This window comes from Pteropus alecto, unplaced genomic scaffold (assembly GCF_000325575.1).
Source record: "Pteropus alecto unplaced genomic scaffold, ASM32557v1 scaffold17, whole genome shotgun sequence".
Taxonomy (NCBI): Eukaryota; Metazoa; Chordata; class Mammalia; order Chiroptera; family Pteropodidae; genus Pteropus; species Pteropus alecto.
The window spans coordinates 4,541,860-4,563,721 of record NW_006440645.1 but is presented as its reverse complement, the minus strand read 5'-3'; the positions used below and the strand labels follow the sequence as shown (position 1 = coordinate 4,563,721).

At 37.4% G+C, this 21,862-nt stretch overlaps 1 protein-coding gene across 1 annotated transcript in view; it reads right to left on the bottom strand.

The window, feature by feature from the left end:
* The window catches only part of SPATA5 (spermatogenesis associated 5), a 234,734-nt gene that overhangs the window by 109,119 nt on the left and 103,753 nt on the right, over positions 1–21,862 (bottom strand). The window contains exon 15 of the mRNA XM_015593907.2: positions 18,718–18,844. Coding sequence (XP_015449393.1) covers positions 18,718–18,844 — 127 coding nt within the window. The remainder of the gene's footprint in view (positions 1–18,717; positions 18,845–21,862) is intronic.

The window sequence follows — 21,862 nt, the reverse complement described above, 5'->3', positions numbered from 1 at the left end:
AAGAAAAGTGACGTCGAGCTACATTTTGAGTTAAAAACAAAACTGGGTGCCTGATTGGATCCAGATTTTTGTCCAATTCCTCTGCTGTACTGATTGTTAAATTTAACTGACATAAAAAAGGAGCAGTAGACAAAGAGTTAACAGAGGGGAAACTGAAGTGTCATTGGAGCCAAAGTGGTACAGTGATTCAAGAAGATATGGGTAGTCAGCAGAATCAGATCTGTGAATTCAAGACAGATAAGAACCCTTAAGACATTAAAGTTTGTTTGATATTTGTTGGTGACCTTCACAAGTTCACTTTTAATAAAACTGTACCATCGGGAGGAACCAGAGAGCTGAAAAAAATTTTAAATTGCGATGAGATGTAGAAACTAAGTGGAGCAGTTCACTAGAGGGGACACGTGTCTCTGGGAGCAGAGAGAAGGAGGGGCACATAAGTAACAGGGCAGAGCTATGTTTAGTTAAAGGTGAGACACATGGGAAAGGTTCATGGCAAATGGTCTCAATTATCTCTATAAATCAGTTTCTAAGCTCGCTTCTCAGAAAAGAATGATAGATTAAAATTCACACACACACACAAAAACGGAATATATTTGATAGCACTTTTCTACCCCGGTGTCCAGTTCCTAATGGAGATGTCCAGTCCCAAAGGATGGCTTCATCTCGCCAAGACTTCCCATTTTTCTATAACTGTCTAGAAAAATCTGTGTGCTATTTCATAAAAGAGTTCAAAGCTGACCTACTGTTGACACCACTTCCTACACACATAAGTACAGTCTTTCCAAACGTGGCTTAAGCGAATCATCTGGAGTTGAGCATGGAACTCAGGGGGGGCCACAGTCACGCGTCACAGGTAAAAGTGGTCATGGCAAATTACGTGTCGTGGAAAAGTTACGTGCCTCCTACAACAGCACTCGTTTCAGAACGCCACACAAAACCATGGAGAATCCTAATTTCTGAATTTCATGCTATACTTTTTTTGCAAAGGAATTTCTGTTAAAAAGAAGTATAATAGTTAACGTTGCATTTCGATTAATTCTTTTGCTTAAAGAGCAAATCATATGTAATGCTTCTGGCCCAAGTTCACACTATCTTGTATCATTATAATGTCAGTTTTTTAAAATCAACATGAAATGATGACGTTTCCTCTCAAAACTCACATTCGCAAATCAATGTAATAAACACCAGGATGTGCAGAGGTCCAAAACGAACGCATCACGCATGCTGGAGGGTGTACTGGTTGCGCTGAGGCGAGGCCTTATTCTTCTTCGTGACTGAGTATTTGGAACATTATACCGAAATTGATATGCGATATTAACGCCCAAAGTGATATTTTCTAGAAAAGATTAAAAACCTTCCAGAGTTCTATGTATTTGCAGAATAAATAAAAGTGCTACATTGACTGTGTCTATACAACAGACCAAAGTTCTCTCTAAAGTTAACGAGGCAGAGATCTGATACCATCTTTTCTTTTTAAATTGAAAAAGATTACATAAGTAATTAAAATAATTTTACAAAAAGAATTAACCATTGTTTTTGTGACTGCTATCCTAGAGTCTTTATATACATGAACACATCTTATACGAGTTATATTTTAGATATTTTTAAACATCTTTTGGTAAAATGGATTTTCTTGAGACAAATGCCTTCTGAAAAAAGTTCCTCTGACAAAAGACTTCCTTGCAAAAAAAAAGGAAAAAGAAAAAGAAAAAGGTCAATTTTCGGAAATTAAAATGTATGTGATAAGACCATTTTAAACTGAGGCATGCAAGGCAGATCCTAACCTACACTGCATACAGGCCGCATCCGGATGACAAGTAGAGGTGGGTTTCCCACCATCCACAACCAAACGCATCTAAAAAATGTGTAATCAAAAAGAGATGACATGGCCAGAATAATAGCTGTATACTCTATTCATTAAAGGAGATTAATGCAAATGTAAAGAGAAAGTTCTATGTAAAGCAACAACAGTTTATCAAAAATCTTTCTTCCTGGCAATACCCTTCAGTCGTTACTACGCATTAGACATTCAAAATAGCTGTATCATGTCCGGTGGAGCACAGTTATAACAAACGTATGTGTCTCGGAGCAAATCTAGCTGTCTCATCAGCATAGCCCGAGGAAATATTTCCCTAATTATCTAAATATTACCCTGGACACTAAAACAGGTAAGTTTTAAATTTCCAGATTGGAAGTACAGGGCGATATGGGAAACGGGTGACGCAATGGAACAACAGCAAACGAACGAAAATCGAGCAGGCGGCTGGGAGGGTACAACGGGGCCCAAGAGCGACAAAGCTAGTTCACGGCAAAAATTAAATTCGTCCCCTACAAAGTTTAGAATATAAACAATCGGCCTTGAATATACTCCTCTTTCAAGAACTTAGAAGGAATAAGTTCAACATGCTCCAAGGGGGCACAAAAAAGCCTGTAAATTTGACACAATTAAAACATTCTACTTGGATGAGGTTACAGAACAAAGTATCTTGAATTTGATTGCAAAGTGAATAGCAGTAAGTAATATGTGGGTATGGCAAATCCATGACGACGCATGGAGGGAAACCAAGTTCAGAAAACACTGGGCTAGTCCCAGTTATCTTTTTTCAAAGACAGAGGAAGCTGCTGGCTGGGCAAGAGTACAGCACACAGACGTCTCGCCCAGTCTGGCACCTGTGCCAAGCAGATGAGTTAGCACTTAAAATCCAGGCTTCCTTTAGCCTACTGCCCTTTCAATTTACTCACGGAGGAAGTATCACGAAATCTTAATTTCCAATACACGATTGTGCCAGCCACAGCAGGCTCGATATCCCTGGCTGATGCGATTACCCTCTGTGATGCCCTCCTCACCTAACCTTGGCTCTCGTGGGCTGGAGCAAATCAAGAGTCAGTGGGGTCTGTCTCACGCCCCCGTTATCCCTTCCCGTGCAAGGCGTATCTACCGAGCACTTCCTGCGTCAGACACGCTAACAAGCAGTGACATATCAGTGAACAAAACAATGTAAAAACCCGGAATCGAAACTGCTAGATTAACGATTGTTTAATATTAAAATGATATGTATAAATAAATATTCTATGAACCAGTAAAATGTGGCTGTTAAAAGAACATTACTATTTCTGAGAAAACAGAGGCAAATGCTTCAGGGAAATTCAATAAAGGTGAAGAGCTCAAATAACAGTTAGTTTGGCGTAGGCAGAAAAACATCTGTATAGGAACACTCAGGGCGCCCTATGTTCTCACCCTATAAAAGCCCAACATTTCACTCAATATGGTGAGGTTTAGATAAGAGATATCACGGAACTCCAATCAGTCGACTACTGGCAAAGCAAAACAAACAGCGAATTAATGCATATTTAAATGTTTTATGTTAAAGTAAAATCATTAAGCTTTATAGGAAATATTTTAGTAATTCTTTACCGAACTGGCTTTTTCAATTAACTACTGACTGCTGGTAGGTACCAACTTAGAAATCCTGATACATTCAAAATTACTGGTGAAAGGGCAAAATGGTAGAAACACTGCGAAAAGAAATAAGGTAGTATTTACCCAAATAATAAAGGCGTTTACCCTTCCACACAGCAAACCCACTTTTCAGCACACCTGCACAAGTACCAAATAACATCTGGACAAGGTTATTCGCTGAGGCACTGTCAGTAATGGCAAAAGGCTGGCAACGGCCTAAGCGTCTGTCAACAGGGGACGATCGGTATGGAGTCTGCGCCCACGCAGCCCACAAAAGGGTGAGGAAAACACACTGAGAAGCGCCGTCTCCAAGACTCGGTGCTCATGGAAAACGCGAAGCGCTGGACAGTGTGTGTACTTTCCCACGTTTTGTGTATTTGGAGGGAAATGGATAATGGAAACAATACTTAAACATACATACTTGGTTGTACTAAAGACGACGTTGGAAGAAGAGACCACTGCGAAGGCAGCGAGGACGGTCAGACTGGGGTGCAGGGGTCGAGCGAGGTGTCGCCATGCACGTGCGTCCACACAGGTCTGATCTTTGAATCATGTAATAGGTAATCGACATATTACCTATTCAAAATATCACCTAAACAAAATATCCTTCAAGAATGAAAAAATGACTAAAGAACACAGAGCATAGAGCATAACATATGAAGCTTATTTCTTTCTGTTACCAGTGAAACAATTTATTTTACATATTACAATCTCTAAGAGATCATTGAACTGCATTTTTCATCTCTGAGATCCTACTTCTTATCTGAATTTTTCTCTATACTAACTTCATAGCTCTGGCTGGTCCCTTAATTAAAAACAAAACAAAATGAGAAAAAAAAATCGTTAAGAAGACCCTTAATTAAAAACAAAACAAAATGAGAAAAAAAAAAATCGTTAAGAAGACTTTTGGTGGTGACAGAATGCAGATCTCCTGTCTGTCTCCACCAGAGACAACTCGTTCTTAAACACGTAAACAAGGCAGAGGGACTTGCTCTGATTTGTGACTTCAAGCCACACTGTTTTCACTTTCTCTTGCTTTACAGAAAGCGTGACATTTTCACAGCATATATTCAGTTAATTAGTGGGGAATGCGTAGTATGGCGGATAATACTGTGTAAAAAATCAGATCGACTCCAAATTTCTTATAGAGCGAGATTAAGATCACTTACATCTCGTCCCCAATTTCTTTGTTTCAGCGCAGTGGGCGGAATGCTATTAAGGTCTCCTAGGCTCCACACTGCTTCCGGAGGCCTCTTCGGTGTCACTGGGATGCCCTGCATCCTAGGCCAGGCCCAAACACCTGAATCTCTGCAAGGCAACCTAACCATGCTTCGTTAATCTCTAACTCCCTACCCTAAGTCCCTCCGCGTTGTTTGTGTTTATACTTGTGAGGTTACATATACTTCCTTCTACTGTAAACTACTGTGATTGAGTAGACAATGATGAGACGTGGAACAGCTCTATTTGTGAAATGGACAAGGCAAAGCCCGCCTCTTACACGGAGGTACAGCAGTCAGTTACTGCGGAACAATTCTTTTAATTCATCTGAGAGAAGTTTGGTATTCAATGCAAATTACCAAACACCCCTCTGACAAGGGTAAAATAACCCCTTGACTTTCTAGATGTGTGAGACTTGAAATAAGAATAAGTAGACTGTGAAGGTAAAAAATCCTATAAAAGTGTTCCTGTCCTTCTATGAAATAGGACTGTTTCCCATTTCCCTGTTTCATAAGATCACCATGTTGTTTCCATGAACATTTTTCGAAAAATTATGTTTACTGCATCCCTAAGTCCCGAAATCAGTCTAAAGCTGCTCTTCTTTCTTATTAGTAATCCAAACAAACAAAACAAAATCTCCCTGTGAAACATTGTAAACATCAGTGTGGCTGTTCATTTGGAAAAACTCCCATCGGGATAAAATCTCGGCCTGAACACTACTGACTCGGGCCAGATAATGCTGTCGTCGGGGCTCTCCCGTCCAGCACGGGAGGGCATGCAGCGGCCTCCTTGGCCTCTGCCTACTGGACGTCAATGTCGTCACAACCAAAAATGTCTCCAGACATTGTTACATGCCCCTTGGGGGGAGGGGTGGCCAAAATCACCAGGTTAAGAACGACTGCCATAGACGGTTATAAAACTCCATTATTAGACGCCTTTAGGAGAAGAATAGGTAATCAGCTTCCTGGACAGCTCGGACATTCGCTGCTTGATGGAGAAGCTGGTCTTAATAGTTTTTGTTTGGTTTACAGAATCTTTTGAGGTTTTCCTTGTTTTTTGTTTCTACAATTCCATCCTTTTAAATTTTCATTTAGTCAAAATTCTTATAACTTAAAAAAAAAATAGAAGTGTCCTCAAATAATTTTTGAATTGCAGGTGTGTATGCCCCATGGTTTCCTCCTCAACTTTGACAAAGATGACAAAATGTGAATTTTCCAAATCAGACCCAAAGTTGGTGGTTGTAAGGAGCTAGAAAAACTAAACATGAAATCCAGGTGATAAACAACTTAATTATTGACATTCCTGTTTGATTCATCAGCATAACTGCTCTCCCCAAATGTTGAACTGGTGAGGATTTTGCAAGCTATTAAAAACTGTTTATAGCTAGATTTTTTTAAACTGGATATGAGGCTGCAGCATACTAAAGGCTACCACTAATGCAGGGGAAGTTTTAATCCCCGGGGAGATTGTCTGGGTAAGTGAGCAGAGACTCTAGCTGACAGCAGAGATAATACAATTCAGTTCCAGGCCAAAGCACTGTATTTGTTTTTGTTGTTTTTCTTCTGTCCTATCAGCAGCCTGTCTCCATGGATTTGTCTGGGAAAATGATAAATAGTAAAGCAAGCAACACTCTCCAACTGTCTAAATCATCCTCCCAGCAAAGACCTCAAGCAAAGCTTTGCGATGAACCATCTTTTTAAATGTACATTTCTATACAAGTTAAGTTACTTAAAACCAATGAAAATAAATGCAAGAAAATGCACATGCCGAGATAAGTATTTATGCAAAGCCTTACTTCCATGAAGTTTTAAATGCATTAGAGAAAAAGGTCAATCATAATCATTGAATAGTTGTAAATACATGAAACAAGAATTATAAATATATGAATGACGCCCTACCAGCCCCTAGTAACTAAATTACAGTAGGTTACAAACCAGATTTGACCACTAAAGGCCATCTATGTACTTGCCTTAATTCCAAGAAATAAGAATTTAAAGGTATTATACAGATATTGACTTCATCAAAAGTAAATGGCAAATTCAATATTGCAAAATGAAAATATCAGGAAGCACATAGGAAAAACCTAAACGTAGTTTCTGCGCTCTGGAAATGCTTCTGGAAGGATTTTTAAAACCGTGAAAACAACAAAAAATGTTTATGCTTGGGAATTGGATAAAGAATTTAAAAATTCACTATTCTGGATTTAAGTTTCTATCCTCCACATTTTGTGCTTTCAATCAACCATTCGGACAAAATGACTCCATGTCACTATTCTCTCTGATGGAAGAGAAACTGATATTTGAATGATGGAAATAATTAAGTTTCGCAAGACTTAAATGACACATAAACAAATATGGACTATGAAAAAAAATCAGAAACCATGCTGGGCCGTATTACTGTCCGACGTGGAGATCATCGATGTGACAGAGAGACTGACATAAATAAAACTCAAGAGGCTGTGTCCCTGCCTGCAGTCTAATCTCAACAATCTGAGGAACACATAACGCCGAGAAAAATGAACAATTCGGCTCATCATTTTTTTATTTTTCTTGATCTCCTTATTTACCTTTAGGAGGATCCTATAATTTCTTTTTGGCAATTACAGAAAATAACTAAACATCGATATTAAGCCATCTTGATTTAATGTTTCTGAAACCAAGGAGAAAGACCTTCTATTCAACAGGAGTCTCTCGGGAATGCTGAAGGCCAGCACTCTGGATTCACCCGGCGTGAGTCGTGCATTCGACAGGGGTCGCTTTAAGGCCATCTTTGGTGTTGACAGCGCTCACAATGTTCTCCGACTACAATAATAGTTATAATAAGAACCGGCGTTCATATAACATTTATGTATGTACAAGACACCTCCAGTGTGTTACTACATTGACCTTTCGCTTTTTCCTGGCTTTATGATCTACTATACAAGGGGAAAGGTCAAATTTGTGATGAGTAAGAGGTAGGGATGGGGGCAGCCACATGGAGTCATTTGAAAGTTACAGGATTAAATATAACCCTAAAACCTGAATTTCCCTATTCTCAAGGCTAGTGCTCTTTTTCATAGGCCACCACAAGACTTTAACATATCTCTATTCGTTGCCCTGCGGTTTCTCGGTCTTTTCATCAAACCAAAAGCTTAATAAGTCCTTTGCATTGTCTTATTCAGTGTAAAATCTGAGGGCTATCCAAAAATTTAGGTGATATGATCTGTGCTAAACAGTTTTACATTAAACCAGAAGACAAGGATTCATAGGTAATATATCCTAAAATCACAGTAAAGACAATACGTCATCAATGCTTTAAAAAAAGAAAATTCATTAAACAAAGTATTTATCCTTGGACAACTAAACAACTGAATTTAGAAAAGCTATATGCGAATCTTAAGTGAAGGGCTGCAGAAGGAAGTCATCTCAATTTCCTGGCTAACATGGCATGGTAATCCTGGCTAATGATATGAAGAAAATAAATTATAGTGATAAAAAGTACCATATAACTAGCCAGTCTCTTTAGCAGTCAACTTACGTAATAAAAGTCCTTTGGGTAATTCCTTTATGCACAATACTTTTATTTAAAAACTCTGAAACATCAAATATTTTAAACAAAAACAAGCTTTAGAAATCATGGTGACTGTATGCATGTTTATACATGGCTATGTAAGGCTTCATAAATATCATGGGGATGAGAAAGGTAAAACAAAACAATACAAATCAGCTTAAAATTGGAGAGCAATGGCTTTGACTTTAAATGACAAATGAGGAGGTGTCTACCCCTTCCACGTACCACTCCTGGGACTGGGAAATCACTTCATTTTGTATAACTCTCTCCTCGGGTTATTTAAAAGCGCACTACGTCAAGAAAATAAAAAATTGAAAACTCTACAGTGTAAGTGTTGTAAAATGTAAAAATTTTAAACAAAGCACACAGGGTAATCCTTCGGTGGCACATCATGACAATACACGAGAAATGGACGGGCTGGAGAATAAAGAACCAGGTGTCCAGAGAGAGTGTTCCCTTCTCTAGGATATGCCTTTCTTACTCATTAGTTCTGAGCCACCGCGAGCTACTTCACCTCTCTGAACATCGATTTTCTCCTCTCCAAGCCGCAAAGAGAAACACTACTTGGCAGGGCCGTAAGAACATCAGGGCCGCTGTATGCCTGCTCAACCTGAAGGGAAAGAATTCTTATTAGCTTTGAGTATGATTTCTGGATTTTTCTGATTCCTTTCATGTACTCAACTTTGCTTTCTTATTTTTCAAATATAATATCTATATTATATATTATATGTTACACATATTATATATATGTTATATATATTATATATTATGTTATATATATTATATAACACATAATACATATTATATTATGTATTACATTTATATATCTATATTATATATTATATTTTATGTATATGATATTTTACATAATATATAATATAATGTAATATATATTATATGTTATATTTCAAATATAATATCTAAGAAAAAAATCCTGGACCGAAATGTATAAAAGCACATAAGATTCATTTATTCGTATTTATATAGGTAGATCTACCTATAATCTTCCATATACACATTATACATTTGTTTAGACATTTTTACTTCTGTTTTCCATAAAGAAAACCCTTGCTGCTTATGAGAACACATGGCTATTCTCACTGCCTGAAGGAACACAGGTTCAGGTCACGAACGTGAACATGGAATACCAGCGCACAGAAACCTCACTGTTCTTACTAATTTTGCAAACTCTGTAGGCAGGGCCATCCACTGTCACCAAAATACACACACGAACGTAACCAAAAGAAAGAGAAGTTTTGTGAGGAATTATTCTTGTTTTAATGGTGACTAAACGCACAACCATGTCACTTCTGCAAGGCTGGCGGCATCGCTGACAAAGCTTTACCAATCTTCACGTGCATCTCTCCAGTCAACAAACACATTACTCAACCACCCAAACCGTGTTTTACTAAATATTTATCCACGCCCCGCCCCCTGAAAAAAAAAAACCACGTGAACAGTGCATAACCGGTGAGAAAGTGAGGAGGTAAACAATAGGAAATACTAGTATCCTCAGTGGAGGACATATAAATAAACTTAAAAGACACACAGCTTAGCTCTGCAAATTATTTTCATTTTGAATCAGCAAATTATAGCAGACATGAAAACGCTGGTGCTTTCCAAACGCACTATCGTGGCTGATCAGAAGAACACGCGAGGCAAGTCTCTCCTGCGAACTGCGCGCCACGCGTCCCCGCACTGCGTCCAGCAGAGAACGAAACGGACGCCTTGCCCGCTGGAGCTTACGATAAAGCGACAGTGAGCACTGTAGAAAGGGAACTGTATGGGAATAAACACTACGGAAGAAACAAGTGCGCAGCTAAAAACGGGACGAGAGAACCAGAGAGAGAAAAGGAGCGGGAACGTCTACGGTGTCGGACGATGGCCGTGGTGGCCGTCCAGAGGTGCAGGTTATTACTGCCTCGGACAGAGGAGATCTGTCTCATGAGTATTTCCTAGCTCTTATCATTCCTGTTAGCTTTTTGCAACCTGTGTTATAATTGGCTATAAAAAAGGAAAGTCAAACATTTTTGTAGGCCATGTTTGTTTTTGCCTCTCCATCACCTATCACACTGCCTGGCACGTAACAGGTGCTCAATAAATATTTGGTGACTGACTCAATCCAAACCAATAAACGGTTTATCTGAATAGTTTAGGTCCAAAACTTTAGTTCAGGGGTCAGCAAACTTTTTCTTAAAGGGCCGGATAGCAAATACTTTCATCTTATCTGCCCAACAGTCTATGCAGCTGGGTTCCAATAAAACTTTACTTAAACAGACAGAGAACAAAGGCGTTTTCTAATCTCCGCTTAGTTTATTCTGTATCTGCCTAATTGTCTTAAGTCTTCTGTTCAATTTTCCTTGGAGTATTAAGGGATGTTTATCATCTGCTTGCTAATTTTGTTCAATTCTAATCAACTCAAATGAACAAAGCAAAACACAATTACAATAATAACATACAAATGCCACTTCTCTCTCCTCTTCTCTTCTCCCTCTCTTTTTTTCTCTTTCTCTTTTTGAAGTAAAGATCAACACACTGTGACAAAAGCTATTATACTGGCTGATGGTATACTACAGTTTTCACATACAGCGCTACTGATCTTGCACAATTTACTGAGCCGAGGACTACGACGGCATTGTGTAAGATACACAGAAAGTGCCTGCATTTGTCTAGAACCAGTGGACGTCACGTGCAACTCAGCCAGCACACGCCCGGTGCACAGCACACGCCGAACGACTGCCAGTTCTCTCTCCACTGGTCAACTTGCCCTTTTCCCAATGTCTGCATCTCCTCCCTACCCGAACTTACATAATCTACATTTAAATTTCAATCGTTACTTGTTAAATAAATGACATGGTAGGACACACACACATTTCCACTATTATTTTTCAAAGCAAAGCCAGTTCCCCTCATTTCCTGAAGCTGCTCCTCCTCTGGCTGGTGGGGGGAAGCCTGCGAAAGCAGCAGAGCCTGCACTAGGGAACCATTTCAGGTGAGCATCTCCACCTGGTGTCAAAAAAGAGTAACTGCAAGACCAAAATTATTGGCAGAGAACAGATGAGAGAGGCTGGAGAGTATGAGAGCTAAGATGCATTTTTCCAAATCTACTCTGATGTACATGCCAGCACAGCACTGCAGACGAGGTTGAAGCTGTTCATGCTTTATAATTATAATACGTTAAACACATGTCTTACGCACACACAGAATAAAATGTCACAAGAAAATGTGCATAAAAACGGCACATTATTGTTAATACTCTCTATGCACTTTAAAAATAATCCCAAACTAGCCCTTCCATCACTGCCTTTAAAACATTCAATACGTGGCTTCAGATTTAGTTCTTGGCTACACTAAACATTAGTTCTCAAATATGGGAATCTAGAAGCTTTTTCAAATTTAAAAGTGAATTAACTTTAAATAATCATATAGTTAGACATTTCTCTTCTAACTCTAAGTTGTTTTTACATCCATAGACGTTTTTAAAATATTATGTAGACCAAAGTACTACAGGCTGATCGGACATCTGTGAAAGGAGAAAATATGCAGCTCAGCGAGTTTTCCTTTTTCAAAGAGTAATAAATTTTCAGTGAAAAATTTACGTGTTCTTCAACTGTCAACCAAGGTTTTTATTACACAACAGCAGCCTTGAGGCTGATTTACGGCTCACCCCCACCACCATTTATGACAATCAAGTGGTTAAAAAGTAAAGTCATTTTTGCACACCTGGATAATATTTGCTTGCTTTATAATCTGCTTGAAGAAAGGAACTTTTCAATAACAAGAAAGTTTGGAAAGGTGGTACCCGAAAATGCTTTAAAAAAAAACAAAACAAAAACCTCAGAAATAGGTTCAGTAAATATTTTAGCATCCTTTTATGGAGCATTTGGAGTCTCTATTATTATCTGTGTCTGTGTCATAAAAGAAGAGAATTGTAGAAAGTGGATGATATATCAGGATTATTTAGTTATATTTCTAAACGGAGACCCAGAGAGGCTAAATAACTTCAAAGAGTACGCAGTGCGAGCAGCAACAGGGCCAGGTTAGGAACCGAGCCGGCATCTTCCCTGCCTGTCTCGTTTCTTCTATTGCTTGCTTCTCACTGACGATCTCAGGCTTTTCTATCACATTTTGTACCTAACATTCTAGTCCCTATCACCTGTGTCATCTGTTCCATGTGCCAATCTCAGTGTCCTCTAGACTCTCTCCCTCAATTATATTGCTTGCATTATGCAAAAGTCCCTCTGCAATGCTACGCACACTCCAAAAACTCAAACAGAAATACTAAGGTTTGGGAACGGCTGTGCCCACATTAACAAAATGTTCGAAGATGAAAATTACAAAACTCCTCACACAATACTTCTAACAGCATGAATATATGAAACTGCAGCTATGAATAAAAGTAAATGATGGGGAAATTACATATTTCAGCACTGTTTTAAAGCTAAAAAAATATGTATATATTTTAAATACCTATAAGGTTTAAACCAGATTAATGTTGAAATCTTAATTTTAACAGTATATAAAGCCTTAGAGTTAAGTTTATCTACATTCCACTGAATTTAGTGTCTTGTCTACTTATGTCAGAGAAAACAGGAAGCATTTCTTTACCCAAACATGTATACTTTCAACTGTTCCTCCCCCGTGAGCAATCTTAATCACCCTTTTCTCTTCAGGGTTCTCTTTGCTAACTCTTCAAAAACAGCCCCTGACTATCTCTGTGCCAATTAAATGTTCCATGAAGCTCACCTAAATTAGGGGTCCTGGACTACATGTTAAACTATTTTTCAAAAAGTCAGGAAAAGCTATACAAATTCCTCTTGGTATTTAAGAAATACAATGCCTCTGCTATCGATGCATGTAAGAGACACAGAAAATGGCAGAAGCAGGTTCCCACACTCGAGAACTTAGAAAGATTTATCAAATCTAATAAGATGAATTTGGCAAGATTTAATTCCTCTCTTCCTAAGGCCTGAGGCCCTTGCAGCTGCCGCCATGGATACCACTGGGAAACCACCTGGCCTTGAGGAAGAGACCACCTGGGGAGCACATGGAAAGCAGGAGTAGCCAGGAGCTGAATTTGAGGGAAGACTTGGAGATCTGACTGTACCTCGCTCAACTTCTCAGACTTGAATTAACAGCACAAGCCCCATGCGGGGAAGTGATCACTTAGCAGAAGAGGCCTCAGGAACACCTGGACTTTTCAGTTTTGTTTTTGTTTTGTAATTGATGACTTTAAATTCAAAAGCAGTCTACAGTGTTGACTCAGCTGGCAAATAAACTAACACAACCCCGGAATGCATTAGCGGAAGCAGCGTTCCCATTAAAGGCACTCAGTGTCCCACTACGGTCCGTGCTGGTCAGACCACAGCCTTTATTCGTGTGGACACCGCAATCTGTGAGGGAAAGGAGCGAATGGACAGCAGTTCAGGAAGAAAGGGATAAAAAAATGCTGAAGATGGAATAAGAGTATCCTATGAAATATAACAAGCTGTCAAGCCCAGAGAAGAAAATACTGGTTGGTGAGACAATGTAAAGACAAGACAACATAACAGTTTTCAAAGATAAAAAAGAACCATATATAAGAGAAACCGAAAACTTTTCTTTACAGCATCTTAGAATAAAATCGGGCCGTTGTGTAGTAGCTTTAGTGAGACAAACAGCTGCTGGTTCAGTAGAATAAAGAACTTCCTAACACTGTGAGCCACGGACGAGCCGTCCGCTTCACGAGTTAACAGGTCCCGTCAGCGTGGGTGAGTGAGCAGAGGCTGGAGAAGCGCGGGGCGGGAGCTGGATGAGCTCGGCGCATCAGAAGGCCAACTACACTACCGACCCCTCCCAGTTCTCGCCAATCTTGAAAAAAATAATTTATTTCAGAACCTGGTTATCCAGGGCAGTAAGAATTATATTTGGTTATTATTCTTTCTCTACTAAAAGACTAAATGAATTATTTGCATGTTGACCTCATCAAATATTATTTACCGAACAAATATATTTAAATGTAATTTTAACTTCTCAAGAAGTTAAATATGTAAGCCTGAAAAATCCCAATAATGACAAATACTAAAAAGGGCATTCAACTTACCATTACAAAAAGGCAAAAACCAATGCAACTTTTAAGATTCAGGTGCCATGAAAAAATATTTACATTATTCATATAATAAACAAACTACATTTCTACATTTATGGATTTTGGTGAGTCATTCGGTTGGAAAATATAATTATTTAGTCCAAGAAAATGTATTCTAAAAGATTAAATATTAAAAGAACTTTCAAGAAGAGATAGAACATTTGAAAGAACAAGAAGTTAATACACCCTTCCTACTACTTTTGGTTTATTTTAAGCTTATTATGTTATTGACTCCTATGTAATTTATCTTCAGAAAATTTATGCAATAAATACATTTAAACAATCTTTAGAAAAATTGTGAACAACATACATTAGACTTTTACTACACTTCTAAAAGCTTACAAGGGTAGATCGATGGTCAGCAAACTTTTTCTATAAAAATCCAAATGGCAAATAATTTAGGCTTTACAGCCATGAGCCCCTACTGTAACTACTCTACTGCAGTAGTGTAAACACAGTCACAGGCAATACGTTCACAAAGCAGTGAGACTATTCCAATAAAGCTTTGTTTACGGGTACTGAAATTTGAATTTCTTATCATTTTCACGACACAAAATAGTCTTCTTTTGACTTTTTTTCAAGCATGTACAAACTATTAAATATGTACAAACCATTTTTAGATCATGAGATGTACAAACACAGGTGGTGGGCCAGCCACAGCTTGCTGACACTCTGGGATAGACAGTCTTTATCCTGACATCTGAATGACATCTTAACATATAACCATATATGCATGCGACCTCTGGCCCACGTCTCTTCTCTCTCCCAGTATCCCACCCTGGAAGCTGAACCTTTTCCGGCCGCTATTATAGAAGATGCAGTGGAAACACCGGGAGCTTTAAAACACACACACGCACATGCACATTCACGTGCACATGCACACACACACCACCCGCCCGCCAGCCAGCAACAATAATATAAGTACTTCTGAGAGTCCTGCAGAATGCTGGTAAAGCTGAAACTAGAAGATGACCATGGAGGAGGCCTCCCAGGTCTGACCACACTGCAGCTCCCCTTCCAACCCCCAAAGTCTCTCCACACCATTCTGATAAACAGCATTAAAGATTAATAAGCATTCTTTCCTTAAATATTTACAGGAAAGTAAAAAAGTAAAACGTGACGATTCATTGAGACTTTTTATGTCTGTTAGGTCAAGCAGCTTATTTTTTAGTTCTGACTTAGCTGAGAACAGCAGTATTAAAAGAACAGGACTTATAACTGGGAAGGGTAAAGAGAAAAGCTATCTACAAACATCTGTAACCTTTTTCTGAAGAAATTTCTGGAACACAATTCATTTGAAAATTGGAAGCTACATATATTTGCTGACATTTCTAAATATGCTAATTAAAAAATTTCCGTGCTACAAAGATATCTATCCATAAAACCAACTTTCAATTTGCAATATTTAAAAAATATAAATTTAATGTCATATTTAACTCATCAAGCACATTTCTTCATGCAGAAAAGCCAAAAGGAAAATTAACGCGATTATTACTTCCATGAATTAAACATACTAAATTAGAAAAATTCTGAAAGCCGAATTACTCAAGACCCCACATAACTTTTAAAATCTCCTTCAACTGAGCAATCTTTTCCATGGATGGCTTAGAGCAGAATTTTTTAAATTCTACACGTTTACTAAGATAAGAAAATTAGGTTTATAGGCTAGAGATATACTTAGAATAATTATCATTGAGAACCTGATACCTATTACATACTAGGTATCAGTGCTAAAAGTAACCAAAGGGATTAAATTCAAAATATTCATAAAATTAAACTATTTTGAGGCTAGGAAAAAAGACATGACCATTTCTTAATACCCAACACAAATACAGAAAACGTCGTGGACTAGAGGCTATCTAGCCTTCTAAAGGGGCCACACGAGCAACAGCCTAACAAAGAACAATATAAACTCCGAGAGTTTGGGCATTTTATTATTATTTAGGCATCAATAATAATTGTTGTTTGCTGTCCTAAAGTATCCTGATGAGGAAATCTAGACCATCATCAATCTAAAGACAGTATGTCTATGTGACCTCACACAATCTAATTAACCTTCCTCTCTCCTTCACATGTAACATGGACACTTGTGGCTGCAACTTCTCTTCGTGTATAAGCTGGGGGGCAGGGGCAGGGGGCAGGGGGCAGGTAGCAGGCCTGTGGAGACTTGGACAGACCACCAGAGACCGCAGCAATCACTTTACTCAGCCAAGTGTGATACTGCATAGTTAATGGGCTTGACATGGCGGGAGGCAGAATAAAGTGATTCTTGAGCTGTGTGTCTCGCTTCCTTGGCTGAATCACCAGCATCCCCAAGAAAATGCAGTTTCAGCTTCCCCCAGACTACATGAAACGGAAATATTGTCCAAAACTGACAACCAACTATGCACAATGTATGGGTCACACAATGATACCGATTCCACACCTGACAGTCTAAGCCTTCCTCCTGTCCTAACCACTGACCTAGGGTCATCACACACAGGTGATGGGCTAACAGGCAAAAGTACTCACTGTAAAGCACACGGGACACACACCTAAATCGAACATGGCCAAACTTAGACCAAATGTGTACTTCTTCAACACTAAAATGGTCCTTTTTTTTTCTTCACAGTTTTAGGCGAAGAGCAAAATACCTTTTAGCACAAGCACATGAAATTTACTTTAATTCTTCTGTTGTTTATTCTCTTCCTACTTACAGTTTCCCCCAGACAAGACAGGTGGGAAAAACTATGTCCATTCATTTCGTAACAGGAAATGTTCTTTTTTTTTTAAATTGTCTCTTAAACTGTTTTGTTTTTCTCAGCACATTTGGGGCACATTTTGAACACCATTTTCTAATCACATATGTGCCGAAACTTTTTTAAAAGTATTATTACACAATCTCCATAATAGTTCTTCAGAGAAAAAAAAATCTGGACGGGAAATACACTTTTCATATACCACATCTCATGTGAGTAGTAACAAAAACACAGTTAAAAAAAAAGTCACATTCCACATGAATATGAGATTCTACCTAAAATAAATAATGATTAAAATATTTTTTACAAAGTCACTAATTATTTAAAGTAGGTATTTTTGTGTGTGTGTGTGTATGTAACTGCAGAATAGGACACAGACATTTAGACCATGATTCAATGTACTACATTCTAAGTTGTATTTGAAAACACAGTAAATCATCTGATGATCTGGAAATCATTCTTAAAAACACTTTTCCCCATTTACCCATTTTATGTTTTGCTGGGAGTAATAATTTTATTTTCATCTATTACACATTAAACATTATAATTTTTTCAAAAATTTGAACAGTAAATTAAAGATTTTTAGATTCCTCCTGACCGAGTAAAACTAGGTCTTTATATCTAACTAGCAAACACTTTCAATATCTTAGTTTCAATGCACTCATCCAAAATTAATTGGTTAAAAAAACATGGACTTCTAATTTTTAAGAACTAATCAAAGTATGCATTTGTGTGTGTATATGTATGTATTTACATATATGCACAGACATTCATACAAACACACAAATACACACACATACAATTACATACGTTTGTACTTTTCTCTGAAGGCTCCTGAAGCAAAGGTTAATTAGTCAAGAGATGTTAACGGCGTGTAGTAATACTGGCTCTTAAACACTTATTTTGGACAATTAGGTGTTTTTAGAACTGAGGTATTAAAGGTAAGATTTCATAAAAGATCAAAAATGACTAGAATTTTGGCAAGATATTTCCCAAACTTTAATTTCTCAAAGTCCATGATGCTGCAGACTGTCACTGATGAGCTGCTGGTAAAGAAACACATCACCTGCCTTCCAAGACAAATATATCAGCAGGTAAGAAACACTAACGGCGATGCAAAAAAACCCTAAGAGGTAAAAAAGGAGAACCACTTCCATCCCTTCAATCTCCTACTTTGGAGACAAGTTCTGCCCAAAATCTGGTTCAGCATTTTCTCTAAGAGACCCGAGCCATCCACAGGCCGACGTGCCGAAAGAAGATGGAAGGCACCGCCTCAGGGGTTCTGACTTATGCTAAGATGAGCTGAAAAAAGGCCCCCAAACCTTGGGGTGGCCCGAGAATAACTTTTCATGTCTAGGTTTGTCTTAAAAATTTCTCAAGCTCTTTTGTACCAGGTGTGGGTAAAAACTAGGATAAATTATAGGCTACTGTAAAGCATTAATACCAAGCCATGAGCGAGAAAAGCATAAACAACAGCTGTTCTCTGTTCTCTTCCATTTCCTTTAAATTCATTCAATATCCTCTAAATGAAAAACTGATTAGAAAGTAATCTGACATTAACAAAAATAACATAGTCGAATGGTCCAGTTCCTGATGCTTTGGCACCCACACACCTTCTTTCTTACCTTGTCTATTCTATCTGGGCGGTTGGTAGCTGCCAAAATGGTCACATCCCTTAGCTGTTCAATGCCGTCGATTTCCGTTAAGAGCTGAGCCAAAACTCGGTCGGCTACATTCCCGGCACCTGAAGAACTGATTGTTAAAGAGAGTTGTAAAAATCTGTTCACCTATCTTCAAATATTCTATTACTTTAAAAATACTGTACATCCTATAAGAAGAAAAACTGCCCATTTCAAAATATAAAATGCATGCTCCAGAATTCATTACTTGAATTATCATATTCAAAAAATAACTATGTTTAAATCATTTTTCCTCCAACATCAACCATGTTCATTTTTTCTCTAATAATAAAATGCTGAGTGTCAAATATAAAAGATGTGGGAAGATACAAGATTATTTAAAAAGAAGTTTTATTATAAGCACTTTTTACATGAGACTTATCAGGAAAAAAAAACAACTAAATGTTACATAACCGTTTTCATTTTGATTTTAAGTTTTAAATCACAAGTAAGAAAATAAAATTTTTAGGGGTTTTTAAAATGCCATTTTTAGATGCTGAAAGCTCACAAACTATCACATTCAATTAATATAAACTAAAGTTAAGAATGAATAATATTTCACAAATAGAAAATTATCATTACCATAAACGCTTTAGACACTGAATTCAACATGAAACATTAGGCATAGAGTCCATATAAAGAAATGGAACAAATGAGAAAAATCAAAGATATCTTGTTAATGATAAAATCATAATACATCTCCAGTCATCACATTGCTCGAACCCTCATATTCTATAAATAGAGATAACAAAGAAAAGTTTTTCCTAGATTATCATTCAGCCTTTATCCTCTCTTCCTTTTAGTTTCTTCTTAAGAAGAGATGCTAGGGACTTAGAATCTGTGAAATGATATTAAGTTAGCATGGAATCTGGGAAGGATTGGCAATGAGATAGTAAAAAAAAAAATTTGCATAAATTGTAGCAAAAAAAAAAAAAATGGTGAATTTGAGCTGGGACCTAGAGTCCATAAGAAAGTCAAAAGAAAATTCTAAACCTAAAAACTATAACTGAAATTAAGAATTAAGAAGATGAATACAATAGGACATTAGGCAAACAGAAGAGGGGATTCCTGAACTGGAAGATAGGTTAGCAGAAAATATCCAAAATGATGAACAAAGAAAAAAATAAAAACAGCATAAAAGACATCTGGAACCTAATGGAAAGCCTAAGCAGCATATAATTGTAGGCCCATAAGGGCAGAAGAGAGTAGAGAGAGAAGAAACATAACCTGAGAATTTCACGAAACCATCAAAAGGAATCAATGAGGCCAAGAAAAGACTCAAGATTTACCAAGGCGGAAGCCAATAAAATTTTTGCTAACTAGAGATTACAGTCTGTGACCAACATTTCCGTTTAAAGTTTACTCTGAAAGTTTTCTCTGCAAAATGATTTCTGTAATCAGTGGCTAATAATAAAACAAGTACACACAGGATATTTCTAAATCTTAAATATCAACTCCCTTAGTAACAGACTATAGATTTTATGGTACCATTTGTTGCATACACACCAATAACTGCTCACTTATTAAAAATGTCAATACATCCAAGTACTCTAGGTCCTATTTTGACTTTTCTTTCTTTATTGGAGAAGCCTGTTGTGAACTTCTTTTAAAACGAATTACCATGATTAGGAAATCTATATACAGTAAGTCTTCACTTAACGTCACTGATAGATTCTGCAACTTTAAGCAGAGGGCTGTACAATGAAGCCAGTTTTAGCAGAGGCTAATTAGTATAAACAAGAGTTAACTTCCGAGGGCATCTCATGAGCATTATAGTGAAATGACACTGAAGGAAGCTGCAAGGACTTGGGAAGGAGCTGGTTTTCCTTGATGACGAAGTAGTGAGTATAACAACCACCTAAACGTAAATGGATCTGAGACAGGAGGTGACAAATCAAAGATTTCTCTTTTATTTTTCCCCCTTTTTATAGCAAAGTTCAAGAACAGTATGAATCACATTTTGGTCAAATGAATACCTTGAAGATGATAACACTATGGGAACAATAACTACAGTTCTGGCTCCTTGATAGACATTTCTTTAAAATAAAAAAAATATGTTTTTTAAAGGCGAGACAATTTTATATTTAAAAAAAATTCCAATCATAAAACTAGTTAATTTATAATCCATGAAAAATAAAAGCACATGGAATATTAGTTTTGTCAATATTGTGTTTCAAAAGGTAAAAATCTATTATAAAGATATAGCTTGTAAATCAAAAAACACTAAAACTATTAACATCTTTCCTAAAGAAAAATAGGAATAAAAGGAACACTGGCTGGAATGGGTAACCAGATTTTTTTTTTTTTTAGTTTAAAACAGTGAAAGGACTCACATTTTATACGATTTAAAAAATCGGAACATAAATCTTTTCTCATAAAATTTTTGCATGCTTAAAATTCCAATTCTGTTATCCAGCTGACAATAACATCTTGATAATAAAATACTGAAGGGTCTTATTAAAATCAAGAGATTTCTTAGATTCCCCACTCGCCATGTTGGGCTGACTTAATAATAACCTCATCAACAAGGTTGTCTCTTGATTCCCATAAATAAAACAAAACTCCTCTGTTTCTGATGAATCATGTATTCGGACATTATTAAAGCTCAGTATATATTCTGTTTACACAGGCAGGTCATCTGTGCCTCACTTATCGTCTCAAGAAAATGGGCAACTCTGATCTGTCACAGAATGCTATGAGGGGAACACTTTTACAAATAATTATAAAAACGTTCTGTTCACCTCCCAGACACTGTATTAATACTAAGTGACACATACTTGATTTGCTCTGTGCCATGCATCACATGCATTCATTCATTAATCCCAATAACAGCACTGTGAGGTACTTGCTGCTTTTACTCCTATTTTATAGATAAGAAAACTAAGGCACAGGGAGGCTGAGTAACTTGCCCAAGATGCCACAGCTAGCAAATGGCAGAGGCAGGATTTGAATCCACATCTGACTGACTCCAGAGTCTATACTCCTTCCATAATACATATAAAACTTTAAAGAATTTCATAAATCAAATACACCAATGTGCCAAAACAAAGTTGAAATATCTACGGCAGTCATCTTTCAGCACTTGGGGGAG